At 35.6% G+C, this 27,503-nt stretch overlaps 2 protein-coding genes across 6 annotated transcripts in view; one reads left to right on the plus strand and one right to left on the minus strand.

Annotated features, from left to right (window-relative positions):
- The window catches only part of actn4 (actinin, alpha 4), a 264,894-nt gene that overhangs the window by 203,604 nt on the left and 33,787 nt on the right, over window positions 1-27,503 (plus strand). The gene's annotated exons all lie outside the window — the stretch shown is intronic.
- ctsc (cathepsin C) lies at window positions 179-22,717 on the minus strand. 4 transcript variants are annotated; one of them, NM_214722.1, is given in 8 exon segments: window positions 179-1,480; window positions 3,265-4,147; window positions 5,704-5,835; window positions 11,716-11,831; window positions 13,642-13,797; window positions 16,898-17,061; window positions 20,954-21,099; window positions 22,447-22,693. In NM_214722.1, coding segments are annotated over 7 exon segments (1,368 nt in total). In that variant the 5' UTR covers window positions 22,601-22,693; the 3' UTR covers window positions 179-1,480; window positions 3,265-3,647.

The following is a 27,503-nucleotide window of genomic DNA, read 5'->3' on the forward strand; positions in this document are numbered from 1 at the left end:
CCACTTTCTTTACAGCTGGTCAAATTCACTCATAAAATCAAATCTAAGTAAAACAAAACATGTTGAGGACAAAAGTGATCACTACAAATGTAACATTTATAGAAAAGATTAGATTTATTCAGATTCTTAATCTTTTGCACTTAATGCTATAAAATAAAAACACACATCAAGCCAAAAGTACCTTAAAAAGCATTTTATTTAAAATCATGACTGATACAGTAGCACAAAAAGGCAAAAATTGATAAACCATCAACTTCAAACAGTCTCGAGCAGCTAATCTGTTGGCAAACAGCCAGAGAGGACTCAAAAATACACACATTCGTCCCTTTAGTCTATCGCTATTGATAAAGTGATTGCCGATTAAACCACAAGTATTGATTTTCCTGAGAACAACTTGGTATTCTCTGAATACAAAATGTCTATTAACACAGTGCAAAATTGATGTGGCATCGAGTTAAAATGTGACATTAACGCCACACATGGATCAATACAAATCTAAAAAGAGATCCCTTATTTCTAAAAACATTTTAAAGGGATAGTTCACTCAAAAAAAATTTAAAATGTATTATTTCATGCTCAATTAGTTGTAAACATTAATGTATTTCTTTCTTGTGTAGAACACAAAACATGATATCCTGAAAAATAATGAAAAAGCAGATATTTGACATCCAAAGTAGGAACAAAGTAATACTACTCAAGTCAATGGCTGTTTTTTTCCATTCTTCAATACATTTTCCTTTGTGTTCAACAGAAAATAAAACTAAAACTGGTTTCAAACATGCATAAAAAAATGACTGAATTATAATTTAGGCGAACTATCACTTCAAGCAACTTTCTTTAGTGCAAGAACAAATTAAAATGCCTCTTTTCAACAAACAGCAAACACTAGATTACAAACCCTACAGTATTCAGTATACTTGCATCATTTTAAAACTCAAACTAGACTCTAGACTGGTTGATTTTGGCTGACAGCAACAATCAGAGGCTGAAGACAGAAACATGACATTTCTCAGAGAATTTCTCTTGGATTCATTTTTCAGACTGACTCTCTGACGGATCTTAAAGAACAAGCTCAACTCGGTTAGAGGTTGAAGGGGCAGAAATGAAGAGACCCCACCGTTGCTGACAGTATTAAAGGCACAGAAGATGAATAAACCCCCTCCAGGCCAACAAGAGGAGAGTCAAAAGCTCTGGAGAAACAGAGAAACGACACCAGACTCACGAAAAACCAGACCAGCGTGAAGGCAAAAGCCCTCGGAGGCTGAAGATAAAGCAGTGTAAGGTCTGAGAAATTGGGAAAATGGATCAAATCGAGGCTATTGATTTTCAGTTCACACATTCTGCTTGGAAAAAGAAGCCAAAAGTGGCTCATTGTATGGCTACAGAAAGACATTTAGAGGCCATTTGAGAAATCAAAGACTGTATTGAGTTTTGTAGCTTAGTGTAAAAATGTCAATATGTTTTATTCTGAAAAAGATCTGATAACATTTCTTTAAAAAAATAATGATAATTTAGAGCATTTTCCTTTGCAGAAATTAAAATATCCAGAATTTAAAACATGTGTATGTATATATGTGTATATATATATATATATATATATATATATATATATATATATATATATATATATATATATATATAAAATAATAAATTATATATATATATATATATATATATATATATATATAAAATAATAAATTATTATATATATATATATATATATATATATATATATATATATATATATATATATATATATATATATATATATATATATATATATATATATATATATATATATATGGTGGTTAAATATACCACTGCCACTGGAGGTCAAAGGGGAAACATAAGGAAATATACAACTAGGCAGCAGCTCAAATACACTGTAAAAAGCTATTAGTTGACTTTACTCCCTCTTTTTTTTCAGTAATTATATATATTCACTAATTATATATATTCACTAATTATAAAAGTATAGTCAATGGGTTTACTGACTTTAAAAAATAAAATAAAAAGAAAACCTATTGCCTTACAAGCAACAAATTGATTTTAAAGTAAAGCAAACTAATTGTTTTGTGATGATGTTTTCTCTTTGTTTAAAGGCATAGCACATCCAAAAATGAAAATTCTGTCATCATTTACTCACCCTTTACTTGTTTCCAAATCTTTATGAGGTACTTTCTACTGTTATTTCACCATCGAGGGCATCGTCGTCTACACCAATTGTTAAACTCTAGAGAGGGAGCGAAATAATAGAAGAAAGAAACTCAAACAGGTTTGAAACCACTTGAGAGCAAAGAAATAGTAAGTAGATTTTTATTTAGGGGTGAACTATCCATTTAAGCTGCACAAGTGGCATTATAAAACATTTAGAAATAAAAGCAAAATGGGTTAAAATCACATCTGAACGCTCTTTCTACAGTTTGGCAATTGGTGTAGCAGTGATGGCGATGCTCTCGATGACGAAATGTCAGAAGAAAGAAACTCGAATGGGTTTGGAACCACTTGAGAGCAAGTAAATAGTAAGCAAATTTTTATTTTTGAGTGAACTATCCCTTTAAACTGCAGGAGTGGCTTTATAAAAACATTCAAAACTGGGTTAAAATGTGAACGATTGGTGTAGCAGTGACGGTGATACCCTCGATGGTAAAATATATTAAAGAAAAGAAACTCAAACAGGTTTAAAACCTCTTGAGAGCAAAAAAATAGTAAGTAGATTTTCGTTTATGGCTGAACTATCCATTTAAGCTGCACAAGTGGCATTATAAAACATTCAGAAATAAAAGCAGAATGGGTTAAAATCACATCTGAACACTCTTTCTACAGTTTGGCGATTGGTGTAGCAGCGACAGTAATGCTCTTTGACGAAATGTCAGAAGAAAGAAACTCAAATGGGTTTGGAACCACTTGAGGGCAAGTAAATAGTGAGCAAGTTTTCATTTTTGAGTGAACTATTCATTTAAACTTAACAAGAGGCATTATAACAACATTCAGAAATGGCTTCAAATGTGAACGCTCCCTCTCCAGAGTTTAACGATCGGTGTAGCAGTGATGGCGATGCTCTTGATGATGAAATATCAAAAGAAAGAAACTCAAATGGGTTTGGAACCACTTGATAGCAAGTAAATAGTAAGCAAATTTTCATTTTGGGTGAACTATCCCTTTAAACTGCAGGAGTGGCTTTATAAAAACATTCAGAAATGGGTTAAAATGTGAACGATTGGTGTAGCAGTGACGGTGATACCCTCGATGGTGAAATATTAAAGAAAAGAAACTCAAACAGGTTTAAAACCTCTTTAGAGCAAAAAAATAGTAAGTAGATTTTCGTTTAGGGGTGAACTATCCATTTAAGCTGCACAAGTGGCATTATAAAACATTCAGAAATAAAAGCAGAATGGGTTAAAATCACATCTGAACGCTCTTTCTACAGTTTGGCGATTGGTGTAGCAGCGACAGTAATGCTCTTTGACGAAACGTCAGAAGAAAGAATCTCAAATGGGTTTGGAACCACTTGAGAGCAAGTAAATAGTGAGCAAATTTCCATTTTTGGTTGAACTATCCCTTCAATCTACAGAGGTGGCATTATAAAAACATTCAGAAATAAAAGCAGAATGGGTATAAAAATCACATCTGAACGCCCTCTCTCTCTACAGTTTGGGGATTGGTGTAGCAGCGACGGCGATGCTCTCGATGGCGCACTCATCCGTTCCACGACGGATCCTGAAAAAGCCGTTTTCTCCCCATCCGCTTCCCCAGCTGTTCTTCACGATCCAGTACTTCTCTCCAGTTTTGTGGCACTGGCCGTAACCCACCAGCAGCACAGCGTGATTGGTCAGCTCGAATGGGTTGTTGGCGTCCCGCAGGCCGGTGTGATGGTAGATTCCCTCTTTATAGTTCATGAAATCGGGATAGACCTCCAGAGCGACTCCCATGGGGCCGTTCTTCACCAGCTCCAGCATCATGGCAGACTCGCTGCATCCGCCGTAAAACCCGCCGACGTAGTGGTAATCTGAGGCGTAGTACTTTGTGCACTTTGCAGGCAGGTTGCAGGGAGAATCAGACCCGGTGTACGGGAAACAGTCCTCCTCCACGATGCCGAAATCCTGGATGTATTTTCCAATCAGGTAGGGAAAGCCTCCATCACAACCTGTGGAAGAGAGGAAATTTAAGTCAGTAGGTTTGATAGTTTTTGGTTATTAGGTTACCGTTTTGTTTGAATAAACGCAAAATAACATGTTGGCAGGTACAGTTGAAGTCTGAATTATTAGCCCTCTAAAATTATTAGCCCCTCTGTATATTTTTTCCTTAATTTCAGATTTTTGGACACATTTCTAAACATAATAGTTTTAATAACATTTCTTATAGCTGATTCTTTTATCTTTGCCATGATGACAGTAAATAATATCCGACTAGATATTTTTCAGGATACTAGTATTTAGCTAAGTGACATTTAAAGGCTTAAATATGTTAATTAGGCGGGTTAGAGTAATTAGGCAAGTCCTTTGGGGCCAATAATATTGATTTTAAATGGTAAAAAAAAATAATAATAAAATAAAATAAAAATTTAAAGCTGCTTTTATTCCAGCTTAAATAAAACAAATAAGATTTTACTCCAGAAGCAAAAATATTATAGGAAATACTGTGAAAAATTCTGGCTCTGTTAACATCATTTGGGAAATATAAAAAAAATAAAAATACCACAGGAGGGTGAATACTTTTGACTTCAACTGTACATACTGGCATATTGTCAGACTTACTAGAAAAAGTAATCAGTGGTTCATGTCAACATCTTTATGTATTTTGGGCAAATATTAAAGACCAAAGGTTTTCAATAAAGGTGTGCCATAAAATTAAAAATATATTTAAAAAAACTAAAATAAAAAATGTTTATATGAATACATTAATATTTAAAATGTAAACATTTTTATATTTGTACATTTTTAATGACACTCCTTTATTGAAAAAAAAAAACCTCTTTTAAAATAAAAACTTGTAAAATATATTTAATCTTTGCCAATCAAATCAGATTTTTGGGATCAAATATTGTTGATTAACGTGTGCAAGTTGACAAAATCATGGATCACTTTTGAAAATTTATTTAAATCTGACATTATCCCAGTAAAACATGTGCTTTTAACCTTTATTCTAACAAAACAATAGAACAACAGATCACAACCTGTAAATTCCTCAATATAGCATCATCACAACATAAAATCAAAAACAGCAAAGTAAATAAAGTAATTAATTAGAAAAAATAAAAAATAAAAAAACATTTATACTGTACCTTTATACAGTATGCATGACATCATCTTTGCATCAAATAACAAAAAAACTAATTACCGCTTATGTGAGGTGTTTGTAATCAGTGTCATTGGGGCAGGACAGTAAATTTGACATTATTCTCTCGTCTGGTTGCCGTTATCAGTCTTACACTTTTTTTTCTTTTTCTGAAAGCCTTAATAACACCATAATCGATTAATTTTTTTAATTATTTCTGCAAATAGGATTATAAAAAAAATATGAGTTGTCCTCTCCAACTCACTGCACTCTAAGTTTATCCAACTATGACGACTTCTGCTGCTGGGAAACTTGGAAATGTGAAAAGGCTCCAGTCAAATTTGGGATTGCTTTATTTTTACACAAACTTCTGAAGAGATTCACTTCATGTTAGGATAGCAAATCAGGTGTAATAAATGTTTTTACCTTGTGAATACTGTGAGCAGGACACCACCTGCTGCGGACTGAACACCGGCTCCTGGGTGTTGTTGGTCTGGATCCGCACTCGTGCCTCCAGCATTCCCATAGTGGCGAAAGAGTAGCAGCTGCCGCACTGAGCTGAAGACATAAGAGCAGAAATCATTCAGAGAGAGGAAAAAACACATGTCCTCATCCTACAGAAGCATCATTAATCCTGCTCTGATGTATCCAGAGTATCTGAAGCAGCTCTCGACAAAAGTCAGACACTATCTGACTGTACTAGAAAAAAAAGAGACACTCTAGACTCGCCTGAAGAGCCGATCATCTCCTCGCACTTATATCAGAAGACTTTTATTTTGGTCTCTTCGACTGTAAATGAGAAAAAACCCCAAAAAAGAAGGCAGAGAGCAGATTGAGCTGGTACGAGCGCAAGGAGACTAATAAATAATAATAATAAATAATAAGAAGAATAAGAACAGTTTATTTTATTTAGCCAATTAAAGGTGGCTCAGAGATTAGCACTGGTTGCTGGGTCGAGTCTCGGGTGGGTCAGTTGCAATTTCTGTGTAAAGTTTTTATGCAAAACATATACTGGATAAGTTGGCGGTTCATTCCACTGTGGCGACCCCTGATGAATAAATGGAACTAAGCTAAAGAAAAATGAATGAATGAATAAATAAAAATAAAATGCATATAAATTTTGATATAAAAATTGAATAAAAATAAAGTACAATTTAAGTAAAAAAATAAAATAAAATTTAAGGTAAATAAAATTAAGCTTAAATAAATTAATACTAAATTAAAAGGAAGATTTGTTGCCTGTGAAAAATACAGTTTAGAAAAAAAAAAAAACACAAGATCATTAAAAAAGGTAATTTCCTGCCATTTCATCAGCATCCGATTAACATTACCAGGGGATTATCCATTAACAGGGGCTTGAGAAATACCATCAAACCAATCTAATTCAAGATAAGAGCGTGCCACTTTCCCCAAACGCATTTATTCAAATCAAGCAGGTTGTTAAATTTAAGTACTTAATGCAAGACAACATGGATACAATTAATTTAGCCAATTATAAAATGTAGACAATGAAGGTAATAAAGAAAAATCAATTCCAGGGGAAATATCACCTCTTAATGAAAAAGTTCATTTTCAAACTGGGTTTCTAGTGTCACATGCATTATTTTGCCAACCTCTTCCAGTAAGACTAGCTTTATCAGTGTCAGCACGCACAGGACTGCAGATTGAACACAATCAATAGCAGTATATTGATGTTATTCCCAGGACTGACTGAACTGTGGGAGGTCGCAGACTGAATTCAAGAGGTTTTGATATAAATTACACACAGCACTTGAACACATTTGCAGCATTTCCTTTTGAATTTCTCACAGACACATGCATGAATTTTCTTGACATATTTTATATTAATATTAAATCAACATTTTTCACTCATGGAAACTAAACGATTTAATAAATTATTCACAAAAATTATTTTTACGCACACGCAGGGCCAGATTAACAACATACTAGGCCCTGGGGCTTTACCATTTATTTAATTGCCTCACAAAAGTAGATTTTTTTTGCTATTATTATTATTATTATTATTATTATTATTATTTATTTGCTGTTATTATTATTTATTTGCTAATTTATATTAATATATTACAGTATATGATTTTCCACTTGATTTATATTTAATTATTTCAACATGTTTTCTATTTTACTAAAGTAGGCTCGGATGTTGCGACGGCGCCATTGAGCTCACCACACACATCAGCTATAAGGGGAGTGAAAAGACAGTGATACCGCCAATTTGGTGGATGGAATAGGGATGATTGGGAGGCCATGATGGTTTAGAGCCAAGAGGGAATTTAGCCAGGACACCAGGGTTACACCCATACACTTTACATGAAGTGCCATGGGACTACAAAGACTCGAGACCCATCCAACACCATTTCCAACAGCAACCTAGTTTTCCCATGTGGTCTCCTATTCAGGTACTGACCAGGCTCAGCCCTGCTTAGCTTCAGTGAGTAACTGGTCTTGGGCTGCATGATGACATGGCTGTGGCCTACCAGTTAGGGCTCGTACACACAGGATGCTTTTCGTTTGAGTTTATCGTCAGCGTTTTGAGATGTTTTTCCGGTTTGATGTTAGATGGCACTACACAACTTTAAGGTTCTGACACCCGCTTGTAACACAGAAGAAGAAGAAGAGAGAAGTTAACACGTTTGTTGTTAAAGTTACTGGCAATTTGAACAGGGATGTATGGTTCAAGTAGCAGCTCCAGCTCTAGCTATGAAGAAATGATTATTGTTCACCAGAGCAATATGCAGCTCCACGTTCATATCGCCTCTGAGCATCTTCTTCAATGTGCATCTAAGTGCTGTTTACTGTAACTTCAGCAACTCTGTGCACATGAACAAGTGTCAGTCTGATTGGTGGAGAAGGTTTTAACACGGCACGTCAAAAAAAAAAAAAAAAACCAGTATGAGGCATTTAAAAATGACGTTTTTACGCCTGCCGTTTTTTGCGTTGGTGTGCATGATCACATTGGCGCCTTTTATTTAGTCACGAGGCGTTAAACGTCGATGGAAAACGCGAGCAAAAAGCATCCCAGTGTGCACGGCCTTCAGCCTGCCTTTGACTGGACCGTTTTTCGTGGTATAGAGTAGAAATAAATAACTGCTGGGAAATAAGGGACTTTGCTGTTAAAAAATAAATAAATAAATAAATAAAAAAAACGACATCTGTTCACCCTTACTATGATTATTCAAATCTTTGATTGGGCTACAGCCACTCTGAGCCATAGTTTAGTAGCGTCGCCGTTTTTGAACAGCAGCGTACTGAAAGCAATACTTCACATTATTAACATGCGATAGAATAACGCAAAGAGGAATTTCCTGCGTCATGATGTAAATTAATTTATCAGCCAATCAAGAACCCAACCTCTCGTAGGCCCTGGGGCATTAGATCCACCAAGCCCTTATTTAAATTTTTTTTTCACACAAACTAGATGAAAACTAAATAAAATAGTAAAAAAAATAAATAAATAAATAAATAAAAAAAATTACAAAAAGAATTTTTAAAAATCACAAAAACTATGACAACAATACTGACATTTAACCCCCTTAAACTACTTCAGCATTTAGTCATCCAAATAGCATTATGATTATACGTGCATTCGCTTTAAACCTGACAGCAGTGTAATGAACTTCAGTAACATCTTCAGCACTGTAGAATTATCTATATTCCATCTGTGGAAAAACTACATCAGCTTGAAAAATGAAGATGGCTATATTAAGCTGGTTCATTATAAACAATGCATTTTGTAGGCATTTTATTCATTAAATCTGAATCTGTACTGTTCAAATTTTAAAAAGGGGACCTACTATGCACAAATCACTTTCAGAAGGGGTTTAAATACAGTTGTGTGGCAGCAGTGTTTAAATATAACCAGCATCTAATGATAAAAATGTATTAATTTTTATAATCACAGTTGATAAAAACAGTTTGCAGAAGCACTTTGATTGACATTCTCCCTTCGTACGTGTCATCAGGGGGAAAGCCCCACCCACTAGTGACCATCTCTCCCTCATTAGCATAAGGCAGTGGTTCTCAAACTGTGGTACATGTAACACTAGTGGTGTGCGGGGTTAGTTCTAGTGGTATGTGGAGGAATGAAAGAAAAAATGAATACAGTTTTAATCATTTGATGCGTACGATAACACTGATGTGATCTGCATTGGCTGTTCTCTAAAGCCTACGATCAAAGCGCTGTTCTTAGAACGTTTACTTAATGACGCAGAACTAGAGAAAGAGGTGCGTGGTGCTTGCAGAGCAGATACACACTAAAGCAGTGGTCCCCGACCCTCGGACCACAGACCGGCACCATTCTATAGATAAATTGGTACCGGGCCGCACAAAAAATTATTAATTATTTCCGTTTTATTTATAATCGGAGTCTGAACGATCTGTTATTTTGAAAAGTCTTTTATTTTGAAAAATAGACGTATTCTCTTGCTACATCTTGGCCATTTGAGCATCAAAATTTAACCCACAGGCTAGTAAAATGAGTAAGAACTGCAGCGAGACGCGCTTGTGTTTTCCAGGCGTTCCCGGTTGAAAACATCATTTTTTCAGAATGCCGCACCGCAAGTCACGTGACAAGAACTGACTGATCAGCTTCATAATTTGTATGTAGTTTAATTTTGTTGGACTAATTATCTCAGACAAATACAGATCACCCAAACACTGCAGTGCTTTTAAATTCTCTATAAACAAAACTTGTATCAGAGTGCAGAAATGTTTTGTCAGCTTGACATCCTCTGAGAAAAACGGGTTTCCTACCAATCTACATACAAGTTAAGGTTTAGATTTCAAAAAGTTTTACAATTGTCAGATGTACACGCAATATACATTTCAAAATTTATCAAAAATTTCATAAATATGAACATAATTCTGCCTCGAACTGTGCAGTTATTGGCCAACTACGCTACTTTATTTAAAGGGTCACGAAACACCAAAACACATTTTTTGAGATGTTGACAGTCGTATATGTGTCCCACACTGCTAAAAACACTATTAGGACACATATATTTCACTAAAAAGTGTAAATTGGTTGTTTTTGCGTTATTTCAAGCAAATTCGTACTTCCTGTTTGAAACGAATTTTTGAAGCTGCGTCACGGTCATGACATAATAGCGTGTATTCCAGCGTGCAGACTGGACGCCTGTGCCAGAGTGAGTCTTATTACGTCTTACAGTGTGATGCATTAATGCATGAGTAAGGCTTGGTTCAAACCAATCAGTGCGCTCTATTGTGCAACTTCATTAATATTCATTAGTGTCACCGTGTTTACGCCACAGAGACGCCACGTTGTGTTGGCAAAACAAGCGTGAAGTGTTGCTTTATAGCTGGATCACGTGTGGATTAACAATGTACGCGACGCTCGACAACAATAACTTGCGTGTCTAAGGAGGAACATTGTTTACCTGAGAGCTGTTCTCATCTGCAAACGCTGAAATCCGGATTCGCTTGTAACGTTAGTCTCCTCTTCATAAAGACGCGGCTCTAGTTGCTGGTGATTGTCCCGTCTCTACAGATTTGGTAAGTGAGCGACCAGTGCTCTTTGTTTATTCAGTTTGTTCGTATCGAATTAAGTTAACTATTGCACAGAGTGCAAACATAGCACCGCATTTTGTGACCGGAATAACACACGCGGCTTTCTGACGCTACCTGCCGTGTGCATCTAAGTTTCCTGGAAATGCAGAGTTTTTTTCACTTATTCACCGTGCGGTATCAAACATTGCATGAAAAATACACGCTTAGAGCAGCTCCTCGAATCAAATATCGCGTTTGTCGCGAGGGGCATGAATGAATTCCCTGAATGAAAGAGCCAAACTGCAGTTAAAGTCCAACATTTAATAATTTGGCAAATAATTCCACTACAGATGTCCATGTAAGTTAAACACCATCACTCTCCTGTGTGTGTGTAATTTGACTGAAACTCGTGCGTGCCCAAATAGACACTCCCACACCATCCCACTTTAGTTCCTCCGACACTCCCCCCTAAACAGAGCTGGACACGCCCACTTTTCTGACTTTTTCCAAAGTAGAGGTGTGAAAACACCCTGCTGAAACGAGGGGGTTTCATGGCCCTTTAAATACTGGTCATTTTTGTGGTCCTTGAAGAGACGATTTTTATTAAGGTGGTACTTGGTGAAAAAAGTTTGAGAACTACTGGCATAGGACATTAGTCTTGTTATTGAATCTACCACTATATGCGGACATATAGGCATCTGTAGCTCCGCCCTCTTTTGAAAAGAGCACAATCCCATTTGAATTTAAAGCGACTCAGCAAAACGCCACAGTTAGGATCAAAGCCTAAATGGGTCAGTTTTTAAAGAGTTATCAAACATTATTTGTGTGATGTTTTGAGCTGAAACTTCACACACACACTAATCATATTTTACATCTTGTAAAAAGGGGCATAATAGATCCACTTTAATGTCGTACCTTGGTTGCGAACTGGACTGACAAAGTTGACTCCATTAACGTTTCTCCAATCCCAGTGTTGAGGAAGACCAGCGGCTGCTTTACTGTCCGCAGCAACAGTTACAGGCCTGACACGTCTGATAGAGAGAGAGAAAAAAAAAATACACAACATAACATCAAAACCCAACATTTATCTGCTTTATAAACGCTGCTGCTCTTATTAAATCAGCACACAACACACAGATTTGCTCGCATGTTTTCATTTTAGCACAAGATGCTCCTAAATAAATTACAGCAGACATTTATGAGCACGAGCTTGGTTTACGTCGTGTTGTTGTGATACGACTACACTGACAAGCTATTTGTCAAATCGGTCTACACGAGGGCTGTGTGATATTTATGGTGTGCGATGTTATCGTAAATGTTGTTTTAATGATGTGCAAGCTGACATTGGAGTAGGTTACACACTTTGCAGGAAAACTAAACTAAGCAAACAAAGCATGTGTGTTTGAAGACAGTAATGAGCCCATAATTCAAGTTATTAATGTGATAATTAACCATGCCTGGTTGTTTTTTGTTTGCTATATTTATTAAAAATAAAATTAAGTCGACATCGAAAGAAATTCAGGGGCAAAACCAAAAATACTAAGTCAAAAAAATCTGTGCATTACTAATACGAAATGATATAGATCAGTACTATCCTTCACACACAATAGCATTTCAGTATGCGAGATGTGTGATATTGATTTTATACAACAGTTTGACAAACAGGGCGACGTGGTGGTGCAGTAGGTAGTGCTGTCGCCTCACAGCAAGTAGGTTGCTGGTTCGAGCCTCAGCTGGGTCAGTTAGTGTTTCTGTGTGGAGTTTGCATGTTCTCCCTGCGTTCGCATGGGTTTCCTCCAGGTGGTCCGATTTCCACCACAGTCCAAACACATGCGGTGCAGGGGAATTGGGAAGCTAAATTGTCCATAGTGAATGAGTGTGTACGGATGTTTCCCAGAGATGGGTTGCGGCTGATAGGTCATCCGCTGCATAAAACATATACTGGATAAGTTGGCGGTTCATTCCGCTGTGGTGAGCCCGGATTAAAAAAAAAAGGGACTAAGCCGAAAAGGAAATGAATGAATGAGTTTGACAAACAAGAGCCTATTGAATATTACATTTTAGATACAATATATCTCTTTTTAATCCGTTTGATCAATGAAAATTGTAACTAAATAAAAGCCAAAGCGGACAACACAGTGGCTCAGTGGTTAACACTGTTGACTCATAGCCAGAAGTTTGCTGGTTTGAGCCCCGGCTGGGCCAGTTGGCATTTCTGTGTGGAGTTTGGGGGAAACCGGAGCACCTGGAGGAAACCCACGCCAACATGAGGAGAACATACACATTCCAAACACATGCAGTGAAAGTGGATTAAATAAACTAAAGTAACCGTAGTGTATGAGTGTGTTTGTGAATGTGTGTATGGGTGTTTTCCAGGACTAGGTTGCAGCTGGAAGGGTATCCGCTGTGTAAAACATATGACTATATGAATAAAGGGACTAATCAGAAGCAAAATACCAGCATTTAATTTCAGACATGACTTGGCCAGACTTTGCTCTGATTGGTCAGCTGGCCAAGTTGGCTTTTAGAAGGGGAGGGGCTTACAGACCTTAAATTGTTTCATATGAATCATATTAAATTCACTGCAAATGATTAATACTAAATGCATATTCAGAGAAAATTACAAAGTTTTCTGACCTTAGATGCACTTAAAGCTATCGTAGGTGACTCAAACATGATATTAGAACACTTTACAAAATACTGTATGACCAGCTCTTTAAAGTTAAGGGACTAAAAACAAAAATCCCCTGACATATACATCACATACAAGACAGCAAAACATGCAATAAATAAATAATAATAATACTACTATAACAGCATCAATAATAATCTTAAGAGTACCGTGGAATTCTGGAGGCAGGTCCTCCTGATCTTCTCAGCATCTCATGTATGGACAGAGTCTCATGAAAACTGTACGCCGTTGCCGTCCAAGACTTCTGAACGGAGTTTATTTCATCCACAAACATCATGTTGTTCGTGTACGGCAGCTTCATCAGCCTAGACATAATAAAATATGATTAATACAATGCAAACCCAAAACTACATTAAAAACACAGTCCTGTGAAATTTTTATTCTTTATCAAATATTTCCCAAGTCTTTGTTGTTGTTGTTTTTTTCAACATGATTTAAAATATAATAGTTATTAATTATAACCGATTTATTTTGCCTCTGCTGTGACGACAGTATTTAGCTTAAAATGACATTTAAATGGTTTAACTCAGTGGTTCTCAAACGTTTTTCATCAAGTACCGCCTGAGTAAAAATTGGCTCTCCAAGTAGCCCCATGATGAGCAGTATTGAAATACAGTAGCGCAGTAAGCCCAGTAAAGCAGCAACAGCTCTGTACAGTTCAAAAACCAGGCAGATTAATTCCTATTATTACCAATATTTATTAATGTCAGCCACTTTAAACATGATAAATAGTTTGAACATTAACACTGTACTGTGGTTATATGTAAAAAAAACAACAACAAAAAAAACATCAACATTAAACATTAAAATTTTCATGAAACATTAAAATTAAAATGTGCTTTTAAAGTTAAAAATGGTAGGTTACCGTTTTTAAAAGTAAAAAAAAACTGCTGTACTTAAATGTAAAGTATTAACATATAGCCATTCATTAACACCTGGAAATGTTGCCTGAACCTCAAAAATATAGGCTATATGTCATCATATTCATATACAAATCATTTTGATACATTTTTAAATATATAGCATGAACATGACATATTTGATTCCTCTGAGTACCATTAGTGGTACTCGTACCACAGTTTGAGAACCACTGGTTTAATTAGGTTAACTAAGCAATAATAATATTGATACATTTTATTTAACTTGTCCGTTTCTCAGACTCAAAACATTTGAAACAATGAAGCAAGAAGGAATAAATGACTAAATAATAATACATTTACAACACATGACATCATAATAAGATCAATACCTAAAAAGAATAACATGATATAAAAAAAATTAAGTTAGGAGCTTTCTTAAGGAGTCAATAAATCAAGTATTCCTATTTGGAGCAGGCAAAAAATCCACAATTAGGAGCAATGTAAATAATAATAATAATAATAATAATAATAATAATGAAACAAACAACTAAAAATAATAAATTACCATGTATTTACTCTGTAAAAGTGTTCCCATTGTAGTTTATGCACATTTTTTCTTATGTGATAAAAGTTTATCCTTCTCAGTTGTGCGCATACTTTTTTTATTATTCACATTTGCAAAATGTATGCGCATATTGGCGTTTCTATTAAGCATTTTTTATGTTAAATTCCAAAATACATAAAAACAGTTTGATTTTTTTCTGTAAAAAAAAAAAAAGAAAGAAAGAGAGAAAATGAAGTGTTGCTAACATTATCGAACTTAACTTTTATGCTTATGCTTAAAAATTGGAAAAAAATAAAAATAGTCAAAGTAAAGGAAATAGGACTTCGAACCAAAAAGTGTTTTGGGGGTAGTTAATGTGTCGGTGCTCTTTGGATAAGGAATTTATAAAGATAAACAAAATAGGCATGGTCCAAGGCACTGGTAAAGTAAGTGAAAAAAATGAAAAGGCTTTGTTATCATTTGTTAACATTGTAGTCATGTTAACTATTAGGGTTGGGCGATGTCGACCAATTTGGCATCGTACGATGTCTAATATGAAACATCGCGATGGACGATGGCATCGTCGTCATAGGCGGAGGCGAGTTAATTAGGAATAATGAATTAATTCATAACGAAATATTTATTTGTAGCCTAGCGTTTTAACTAGGAAACCCACATGGTCTTTGTTTTACCCATAACCAAATCATAAATGTATAAAGTTACACACATAATTACCACCCGTCAATCACTTTTTCTGCAGGACTCATGAATAGTTAGAGTAATCAGTGTCGGTATAATGGCGTCGACAAACTTGGTTGGTAAAACAGGTGCACAACCAACAGGAACCAACCAACAGTATCTGACAGGGGCGGACTGGCAATCTGGCAAATGCCAGAAGGGCCGGACCAATTTTGTAATCTGGGCCGGTCGGTTTTTTTTTTAGTATGTATTGTTTTTAAGTACAGACACCTTTCATCTCTTGCTAGATGTGATATTATGATGATGATGATAATAAAAATAATAATAATAAATGTTAAGCATTTGGCCCAATCGGCAACTGCCGCCTCGTTTCAACATGGGCCGACCCAATCCAAGGTTACCCGGACATAATAAAAATCTGGCAAGAATGTCATATTATTTCACCATCTTTACACCAAAATAAATCGTGAATGTGCGTGTCCGTGGATGGGGCTGTGTCGGTGTGGTATTGTGGGCTGGTGTGGCAACAGTGCCAGGGCTGAATTTTTGTCCCAGTCCGGCCCTGGTATCTGAGGTTTTCTTTTCACTAAAAAGACTAACTACAAGCGTGAAAGCGAACGATTGAATCGGTCTACTGACCGACTGACTGCCTGGACCCGCTGTCTCGAGCATGACAGTGTGTGTGTGTGTTTGTGTGTGTGCGCGTGTGTGTGTGTGTGCGTGTGTGTGTGTGTGTGTGTGTGTATGTGTATGTTTGAGAGTGTATGGTCACATGATGTGCGTTCTCAGCGGTAGTGTGGAAAGAGGGCCTCTCAGAAAAGCTAATGAAATGCCAGGGTGGATGTGGATCATTTTCGTTCTAAAATGACATCTAAAAACATACTAGTGTAAACGGGGCCTGAGTGTGTATTTTTGCGAGCGGATTTGCAACGGGGGCAGGGCAGAGGTTCGTGGTGTCTGTCGGCCATCGGTAATGAACAATGGCATCGTCTATCGGCCCAACCCTAATAGCTATACTTTGAAAACAGCCTCTCCAAACAGACTCTCCAAAAGAAAAAATATATATATTATGGAAAATATTGTAGAAATTGCTTTGTTAAACATCACTTGGGATATATGTGAAAAGAGATTTTATCAAACGGCAGAAGGGCTAATAAATTTGTCTTGGACTGTACATCAATCACTCAGTCATGTAGTGCAGTTCAGATTGAGTCACATGAGTGCTAATCAAGCTGTAGAGAGAGAGAGATAAGAGAGCGTTACATCACGAACACTGCTGTGCTGACACAATCACACACTCACAGTCTGTGCTCAAATCCAAGCATGTGACGACGGTCCACTCGGGGAGGGATGGGCTGCACTTTCTTCCCGGTGAAACAGGCCCAGTTATTGCCCAAAACATCATGAACCCAACCGGGCAGCGTCTGATCGCAGTAACTCACCACCTCTGAGCCCTGCTGAGTATACTAGATGCAGACAGAAAGAGAGAATCAAATACAGTTGCTTTCAAAAGAGTTTTTCTGGTAACACGTCAAAACACTTTAATAGGTTTCATCAGTTTTTATTTACTAACGAACTAATAATGAACACTCGCATTTATTAATCATAATTCGACATTAACTAATGCATTATTAACATGCAAACTCATGCTGGTTAACATTAAATGCACTGCGAGTTAACATTTCCATTAGCTAATGTAAACTAACATGAACAAATACTGTATGAAATGTATACTCATGGTTTGTTCATCTTAGTAAGCTAACATTAACTAATACAACCTTATTGTAAAAATGCTACCCTTTAAAAGTAATGGTCCATTAGTTAATACATTTATTAACAATCAATTAGGAATACATTTATTATGGTATTTTTGTTGATGTTAGTTATTTAACCCTCTACTGCACGGTGTAACCATGTGGCAACATGATACTTATGTTCATTTCCCTGCCACTGTTTCTTTAAGACCAACATTATTTTTTTTTGTTTGAAAGAGAAGACCTTGGAGTAGCCAATGATGTGCTTTGGGTAAGTCACATGACATCCAGTGTTTTCCTGTAGCGCGATTTCTGACAGACTGCCGTTTATTGCGAGTAGTTGCTGAATGCAAATGTAAACGTCAATAAAAACAAAAGGATCACCCTGCTGGAAAATCCAGCTTAAACCAGCCTAGGCTGGTTGGCTGGTTTTAGCTGGTCGACCAGGCTGGTTTTAGAGGGGTTTTGGCCATTTCCAGGCTTGTTTCCAGGCATTTCCAGCCTGGTTTTAGCTGGTCTAGCTGGAAAATGACCAGCTAAATCCAGCTAAAACCAGCTTGACCAGCCTGGTTTAAGCTGGACATAGCTGGTTTTGGCTGGATTCCCAGCTTGGCTAGGCTGGTCAAACTGGTTTTAGCTGGTCATCTCCCAGCCTGACCAGCTAAGACCAGGCTGGAAATGGCTGGAAACCAGCTTGTAAGTGGCCAAAACCCCTCTAAAACCAGCCTGGTCGACCAGCTAAAACCAGCCAACCAGCCTAGGCTGGTTTAAGCTGTTTTTTTCAGTAGGGCAAATTATTTCAGATCCACCAAAATACCTGAAACATCACCTCCAGCAAGTTATGGTGACATACTCAAGTTTTAGTTTTTTGTAAATCAAATTAGTTTTTTGTAAATCGATCAAATGTACATGTTAACAAATGGCAACACTGTGCAATAGTGGAAAGTGCAATATTGCAATGGGTTAGCTAGCTAGCAAGGTCAGCTGTGAACTTTTAAGTTGTAACAATAACAACATGAATGCTATTAATATAATGTTGATTAGTTGTATGTTGATGGCATTGTATTATGGATAAAATATAGTTTTAATGGCAATGCTACTTTTGAATAGATATGAATACAGGGAACAGTGTATTAGCGAGCACCACCATGTTCTACAGTAAGTGAAAAAAGAAAAGGACAGAACTGGCTCCTCCTGCAGATTAAAGTGAGGGTGATATGGGTTTTAGTGACCATGAGAAGGATGCAGGCAGGACATTTGATAGAGACAGTGGCAAAACTTTATAATAACTACACACTATGAATCATTTACTAAGCATTAGCAACTAATGAATTTATTTTTTGTTAAGCATTAACTCAAAATTAATAAGCGTTAGTAAGCAGTTTATAACTGCCGCTACAAATGCTGTATTATTGACATATAACCACATTTATAATGCACTTAATAACTGTACTTTCATACTTTGTTAATGGTTTATTTTTCATTACTAAATTAAGTATTGCATTATTTACAAACCATTTATATTTAAGAGTAGTCAATGATTTTTAAGATAATTCAGAATGAGTTAGTAAATGATTCATAAACTATTCAAATCAACATTTATGTCTTATTATTCAGGCATATACTAATAGTTAACTAAAGTGAATAAATGCTTTATTAACTCAACTTCATGCAGTTTTGTGACCTAATCTAAAGTCAGGACTATTAATGCTTTATAAATCCCTTATAAATGATTATTAAATGCTCAGGATCAAATGAACTATAATCTTTGCAATCTTATTTAAAAAGTAAAATGACTGTGAAGTTTAAACATTGCCAAATAACAGGAGTGTCGAAATACAACATAAAACTGGATAAAACAACAATATAATAATTTAACAATATAAAAAGACGTGAGGTTTAAACTGTACAGTAATTTTATTTAAGAAAAGGTTGCACAGATTTTTCATTTGATACAATTTCACTTGTGTGTCTTTAAACGAATGAATAAAGTCTTTTATGTTCTTTTTTTCCTGTTTAGACCCTGAGCCTTTAATAGTCATTTATAGGAGATTTATGAAGGAAAATCAGTCCTCACTATAGATTAGGTCACAAAACTGCATGAAGTTGAGTTAATGAAGCATTTATTAACATACAAATGAACTATTAGTATATGCCTGAATAATAAGAATTATAAATGCTAATTTCAATAGTTTATTAATCATTTACTAACTCATTCTGAATGATCTTAAAAAACAACCAACTATGCTTAAATAAATGGTTTATAAATAATGCAATACTTAATTTAGTAGCGAAAAATAAATTGTTAAAGTATGAAAGTACAATTATTAAGCACATTATAAACGTGCTTATAAGTCAAGAATACAGCATTTGTAGCTGCAGTTATAAACTGCTTACTAACATTTATTAATGTAGAATTAATGCTCATCAGATAATGAATTCACTTTTTGCTAATGCTTAATAAATGGTTCATAGTGTGTAGTTATTATAAAGTGTTACTGAGACGGTTTAGGCAAGTTAGCTCAGAGGCAGATAAGACAGGTGTAGTGTAGTATATAGTATAATATATAAACATTGTTAGCTAGTAGCTACATTATTCTGATGCATCTGGATATATTAGACTTGTTATTTATTTGTTATAATATTTACTGGAGAAAATATTTATATTTATCATATGTTGTATACATAATAATACTAAATTACGATTGTTTTCAATAATATTTAGCAAAAAGGAATTAAATTAATAAAAGCTGTTGGAATAAGAGTTGTTGGAAAGCATGTAAAAGGTGTCATTTAGAAGTTCTGTGTTAAAGTTCATAATACTGCAACACCAATTAAATTATTTCAAACAACAAAAGTAATTATAAGGAAAGTTTTAAATTCAAACTCAATTTAAAGTCATGAAGTGACTTTAAAAAAAAAGACATTTTTCCAATTTTTTTTACAGCACTTCAAATTAAGCCATATTAGGAAAAGAAAAACAGAAATATGTTTTTTTTTTTACAGATTGATGATAATGTGTGCAGTAGAGGGTTAAAAGTCAAATAATGTGGTAATGAGGTAATGTGACAAACATATTTAAAGGGATAGCACACCCAAAAATAAAATGTTACCCAGTATTACTCTCCCTCGAATGGCTCCAAAACTTTATCAGTCATAAGATATTTTGAAAAAAGTTGAAAACCATTTACTATAACAATCTTTCATTGACTGAAACAAATGCTACGAAAGTCAATGGTTACAGGTTTCCAGCTTTCTTCAGGATATCTTCTTTTGTGTTCATCAGAAGAAACTCAAAGAAAAGGCTGAGGTAATTACAGAATATCCATGTGAACTATCCCTTTAAGACCAATCAAATCAAAGCATTTTAAAGCCTTAATGTAATATTAATCCAAACCAAAACAACAATGGAATTTTGATCCTATAAAGCCATTAAAAAATAAACTGCATTTGTAAAGTAACACCATATTTATAGCCTGCTAGTATAGTGGAAGATAAAAAAAAAAAAAAGCTGAAGTCAGAATTTCCCCTGTGTTGCGAAACCACAGTCATTTGATCAGTCATGTGGTGTCACTTGAGACGGAAACTGTCCAGTCAGACTTGCCTTGAAAAAGCCGAACCATTTGTAGTCATTGATCACCACCTCGAAGCCCTGGTTATAGATGAGTGTGAAAAAGCCTGTGTGACCCAGATCATCCACAGCTACGGACAGCTTCTGCAGGTCCACAGTCACAGTGCTCACCGCCTGGCCTGTTGAAACATGATTATTTACAGACTTGAGGAAGTAGATTTGGTGATATGCACAGTCATGGGACTTTCTGGAAGTCTTGTGTTTAGATGCACCTGTCATATCCACAAAGGTTGTCTATGCAGGGATTTTTACTGCGTTTTAAAACAGTTAGCATAGGACTAGGGATGCAACGATCATAAATTTTAGTTGTGTGATTGAAGTCGAAGAAATAATCACGTTTATTTGCATTTATTGATTTTAAAACCCCACTAGTTTAAGATTGTTTTAAATTTTAAAGGTTTGTAGTTCAGACCCAACTGAATATTTGTTGTCGTTTTAATCGTTTAAGTTTGTTTGATTGAATATATAATAATCTGTGGGTATTATCGATGCAGTTATTAGGTAAAATTGCTCATTCAATGCGTTTTTGGTCATTGTCAATATCAATGCACCGGCAAAAATAGACCCAGCGGTGAAACTATCGCACCACTTCAATGACGCACTGCGTCTGCGTGCAGTATGGAAGCTCTAATCTGTTAACATTTTAACTTTACAGTTTCAAATGTTCTATTGGGTTCTGGGAAAAATCCATTTGGCTTTATTGGTGTTAACATGCCACCAATATAAGCAAAAAATACCAGTAGAGACTCACTAAATCATTAAGGTTAATCCAAATAAAACCAATGTAATTTGCCATTATAAGCATTTAAAAATATATAAATTATATGACAGTTTCTAATGTTTGCTTGTTTACAGCAGGGTGTAACAGGAAGCAACTTTACTTTGTAAAAGTAAACAAGAGTAAACAAAACTCCCTTAGGATTATTGAGGTAAAGTTGGCTTTATATTTGCATATTCATTCAGTGACATCTTGTGACATGCTCAATGTATTGTTTACTAAAACTAGTTTGAATATTGGGTCTGAAATCGCATGCAAGAGTGACTATAAAACAAGATTAACACTTATTAATTGACTGTGAACAATGTACTTTGATGGTCATTGGCTGCTAATAGAAATGTCACTGTTTAGAAGTTGCTAACACTTATCTGACATTTTATAATTAAGAAGAAAGTGCGAGTTTAAAACCAACTTTATTTCACAGAGGGTTGCAGATGGAAGGGCATCCGCTGCGTAAAAATGTGCTTGATATGTGTCGGTTCATTCCGCTGTGGCGAATCCGGATTAATAAAGGGACTAAGCCGACAAAAAATTGAATGAATGAATGAATGAAAACCAACTTTACCTCAAGTATCATTCAGCAAGGTGTAATGGTACTTTATAAAAGTAAACAAAGTCAATATCCTGATATCGATATGAAACCGAAAGCAACCTCGAACTTCCGGTTGTCTAAATATGTTTTTCTGACCTGTACTGGAGCAGTTGATGGTCTTGTCCTGACCCACATTGGACACACTGAAGATCCAGGTGCCCAGCAGGTCCTCATATGTGCAGTTTGCCGGAGTATCGGCCGCAGCCCCGGCTATAAACGCAACCAAAACAATAACGGAAAGCGCGCGCATCCTCAAACAGCCAGACGGAGGACAAACAATAGAAATAAACGCGGGGTTCAACAATAACCAGGACGCAAGGACCAAAAAATACGTGTCCTTCTCGTCCTTCCGCGTACCTGCAGTACTGTTGACAAGGCGTGTGTTACTAAACTTATACAGCTGTGGTCATATGATACAAATCACGTGATATAACAGCGAGCGCGCGCACACGCACAGACATGAGTACATCACACTAACAAAACCACACATTCATCATGCCGACCGAGTTGATTCTATCACACACACAATAATTAACCTTTTGACAAACACACATTAAGTCAATTATGTAAATACACACTGATCACATAAACATTATCTCATTCATCATCACACGAACAAAAACCGCCTACTTATTTAATCAGACTTATTCAATCACAGCTCACACTCAGAAACAACAATGCAGTTTAAATCTTAACTACATTAAGCTACCAAGTAAACTGCATTGCAGAACAAGAACAATGGGTGAAATATAGTTTAAATAGATGATAGTTTGTGACTTTCACTCAATAAAATATACATTTTTAAAATTAAGATGATATTTGATTTCAACATTTACATATCAAAAATGTTTTGCAAGTGTATTTTAGTGTCGAGAAATAAAAGTAATAATTTAAAGTATATTTGTTGCTTTAGAAAATTAAGATAAACAAAAATAACATTTATTGTATTAATTAGCTTTTATATTTAAATGCTTAAAAAGGTATATGTATGTACAGTTGAAGTCAGAATTATTAGCCCCCCTTTTTAATATTTCCCAAGTAATGTTTAACAGAGCAGGGAAATTTTCACAGCATGTCTGATAATATTTTTTTCTTCTGGAAAAAGTTTTATTTGTTTTATTTTGGCTAGAATAAAAGCATTTTTGTTTTTTATGAACCATTTTAAGGTCAAAAGTATTAGCCCTTTTAAGCTATATATATATTTTTTAATAGTCCACAGAACAAACTATCATTATACAATAACTTGCCTAATTACCCTAACCTGCCTAGTTAACCTAGTTAAGCCTTTAAATGTCAATTTAAGCTGTATAGAAATGTCTTGAAAATTATCTAGTCAAATATTATTTACTGTTTTTATATCCAAGATAAAATAAATCAGTTTTAGAGATGAGTTATTAAAACTATTATGTTTAGAAATGTGTTGAAGAAATCTTCTCTCTGTTAAACAGAAATTTGGGTAAAAAATAAACAGGGGGGCTAAAAATTCTGACTTCAACTGTAAATATATATTTAAAACATTTAGCAATATATATATATATATATATATATATATATATATATATATATATATATATATATATATATATATATATATATATATATATATATATATATATATACCGGACTAAACTTGACTACCGGTCAAAAGTTTGGAGAAAACTTTATTTCATGTTTTATTTTAAGAATATTATTCTGGTTATCAAGGCGGCATTTATCAATTAAATGTTAAAAAAAGTGAAATTGTAAATATTTATTAAAATTTTAAATAACTACTTTCTTATTGTATGTAGTATCAAATGAAATTATTACTCCAGTCACTGTTGCTTTTATTACAATTACCATTGATAATGATGATGATGATGACAATAATAATAATAATAATAATAATAAGGCAAGTTAGTGTATAATGATGGTTTGTTCTGTAGACTATAAAGAGGCTAATAATTTTGACCTTAAAATGTTTTTTAAAAAATTTAAAATTCCTTTTATTTTAGCTGAAATAAATCAAATAAGACTTCTTATATTAAAAAATATTATCAGACATACTGTGATATACAATCCTTGCTCTGTTAAACATCATTTAGGAAATATTTGAAAAAGAAAAAAGTCAAAAGGAGGGTTATTAATTCGGACTTTACTATATATATATATATATATATATATATATATATATATATATATATATATATATATATATATATATATATATATATATATATATAATTTAAAAAATATTGTATATATTTCACATTACTACATTTTTTTTCCTTATAGTAATGTAATATTTTATTTAATTATTTTTTAATTATTGATTTTAAAAAAATCATTTTATCTTAATTGTTTTTTTATTTGTGTGTTTTATTTTACTATTATTATTGCTACATCCTATTTACCTGTTTTATGTACTAAATATATGGCAACGTGGCACAGTAAGTAGAGATGTTGCCTCACAGCAAGAAGGTCGCTGGTTCGAGCCTAGGCTGGTTCAGTTGGAATTTCTGTGTGGAGTTTGCATGTTCTCCCCCCGTTCGCGTGGGTTTCCTCCTGGTGCTCCGGTTTTCCCCACAGTCCAAATACATGCGGTACTGGTGAATTGGGTAAGCTAAATTGTCCGTAGTGTATGAGTCTGAATGAGTGTGTATGGATGTTTCCCAGAGATGGGTTGCAGCTGGAAGGGCATCCGCTGCATAAAACATATGCTGGATAAGTTAGCGGTTCATTCCACTGTGGTGACCCCAGATTAATAAAGGGACTAAGCTAAAGGAAAATAAATGAATGAACATCATCTAAAGATTCCTTTTTGAATTTATATTCTAATATTGTTTCCAGCCAAATGTGTCTCCAGAGTATCATTGCATTAGAAACACAGAAACCCTTTGTGGCAGATCTTTAGCGAAGTGAAAGTTTACAGTCATGACCTTTTAAACACTTCTGCAGGGATTTTACATGCGTTTTATCAGCAGAATAACCAAAGGAAGTGTCAGTGAGGATTTGCTCATTTCATTTCCCACTTATTTAAAATGATTAACGATAACATGCTGCACATTTGCACAGTCGTCAGGCTCTTCTGGCTGGATCTCTTTTTTAATCATGTGCAATTAAACCTCAATAAATGATTCAGAATGCAACAGCATGACTCAATGAGCTCCCCCAAAAAAGCACATCTCTCTTTATCTTTCTGCTCTGTTAATCAGTTGCAGATTGCATCAAAACTATGGAGCCTTTTCTCATTTCCAGGTTTGTCAGCAGCAGAAGTCGTCATAGTTGATGAACTTAGAGCGCAGTGAATAGGAGAGTACAACAAATCATTTATTTACAATCATTCATTTTCTTGTCGGCTTAGTCCCTTTATTAATCCGGGGTCGCAGCAGAATGAATCGCCAACTTATCCAGCAAGTTTTTACACAGTGGATGCCCTTCCAGCCGCAACCCATCACTGAGAAACATCCACACAAACATACACACACACTACGGACAATTTAGCCTACCCAATTCACCTGTACCGCATGTCTTTGGACTGTGGGGGAAACCAGAGCACCCAAAGGAAACCCACGCAAAGGCAGGGAGAACATGCAGAAACGCCACACAGAAACGCCAACTGAGCCGAGGTTTGAACCAGCGACCCAGCGACCTTCTTGCTGTAAGGCAACAGCCCTACCCACTGCGCCACTGCCTCACCCTTATTTACAATCATATTTGCTGAAATAATAATTAAAAAAAACGTAACGATGGTGTTATCAAGACTTTCAGAAAAAGGAAAAAATTAGTGTGACTGATAACGGCAGAGGAAAGAAATATGTTAAATTTACTGTCCTGCACTCATAGACACTTTAATGCAATATATAAATAAATACATATAAATGTTCATACGTTTTTAAAAAAACATCTAAATATTAAGTAAGTAAGGGGTGTCTTTTATACTGGGGATAACAAGGAGACTGCTATACCCCTGAATAGTGTACTATTTGAGAGAGCAGCCATTTGTAGTGTTGTCCCATGTCCGATGGTAATCATCAACAAGCAAAACAACTGCATTCTGACAGCGAACGCCACCTGTACGGCAGGACATCTGAACTTACATGTTTACGTTTCATTCTAAGCATTCAGCGTCCGCAGTATAATTAGTTGCTGCATTTGTAACCCCGCTGGTCCTACACCACCCAACCCGCTCCGAGCTGGTATCGAACCGGCGACCTTCCGCTTGGGAGTCGGGTGCTCTACCAAAGAGGCTAAAGACCAAGGCCTCAAGCATCTGTCGCTAAGGCACCTTTAGAGGTCCGAGGAGTGAGTTTACCTGCACAGCACATACTAGCTGGCCTCCGTTACACTCACCCCCCTAAACCTCACTCCCAATCAGGTCACGGCACCAATGTAACCCCGCTGGTCCTACACCACCCAACCCAACTAGTATCGAACCTACGAACTTCCGCATGGGAGTCGGTTGCTCTACCAAGGAGGCTAAAGACCATGGCATCTAGCATCTGTCGCTAGAGCACCTTTAGAGGTCAGAGGAGTGAGGTTTACCTGCACAGCACACAGTAGCAGCCTCCGTTACACATTGCTGCAATCTAAAACGAGTAATATGTATGATTCAGTATAGCGTGAACTTACCTGATATAACAAGAGAACTGCAGAGTCCAGCATTTTTAATTTGGTGGTCACTTCATTTAGCTCTCTTTTAGCCAAAGACGTCTGCGGTTGGCATTAAAAGCAGTGTGGTGTACGGTAAAAGTTAAATTTTCTTTTTTTGGACTTTCAATTTTGGCATCCTACCGCACAACACGACATGTCTGCTATTGCAACCGGTTTCTTTTGCAACCGGGAACCCGTGTGACGTCATGTGTGACGTAGGTTGGTCTATACATGACAGAAATCAAAATGCGCAAAACTGCAACATCACATATAATTTTGCCAAATAAAGCCCCGTTTATCTTATCTAAGAGAACACAATCGTCACTTCCTGATAAACTAGTGCCAAATATCATAAAAAATCATTTTCTGCGATAGGAGAAGCCACTTTGAGCCTTTTTTCTTCTATAATAAATGAATTGCATTTCAGGAGATCAAGATGAAACTCAATGAACGCACAAACATGCGATGGAGGGATGGAAACATAGCTAGTGATGGAAGGGATTTCAGCAATTAAAATCGCC

The sequence above is a fragment of the Danio rerio genome, chromosome 15 (assembly GCF_052040795.2).
Source record: "Danio rerio strain M-AB ecotype USA chromosome 15, GRCz13ab, whole genome shotgun sequence".
NCBI lineage: Eukaryota > Metazoa > Chordata > Actinopteri > Cypriniformes > Danionidae > Danio > Danio rerio.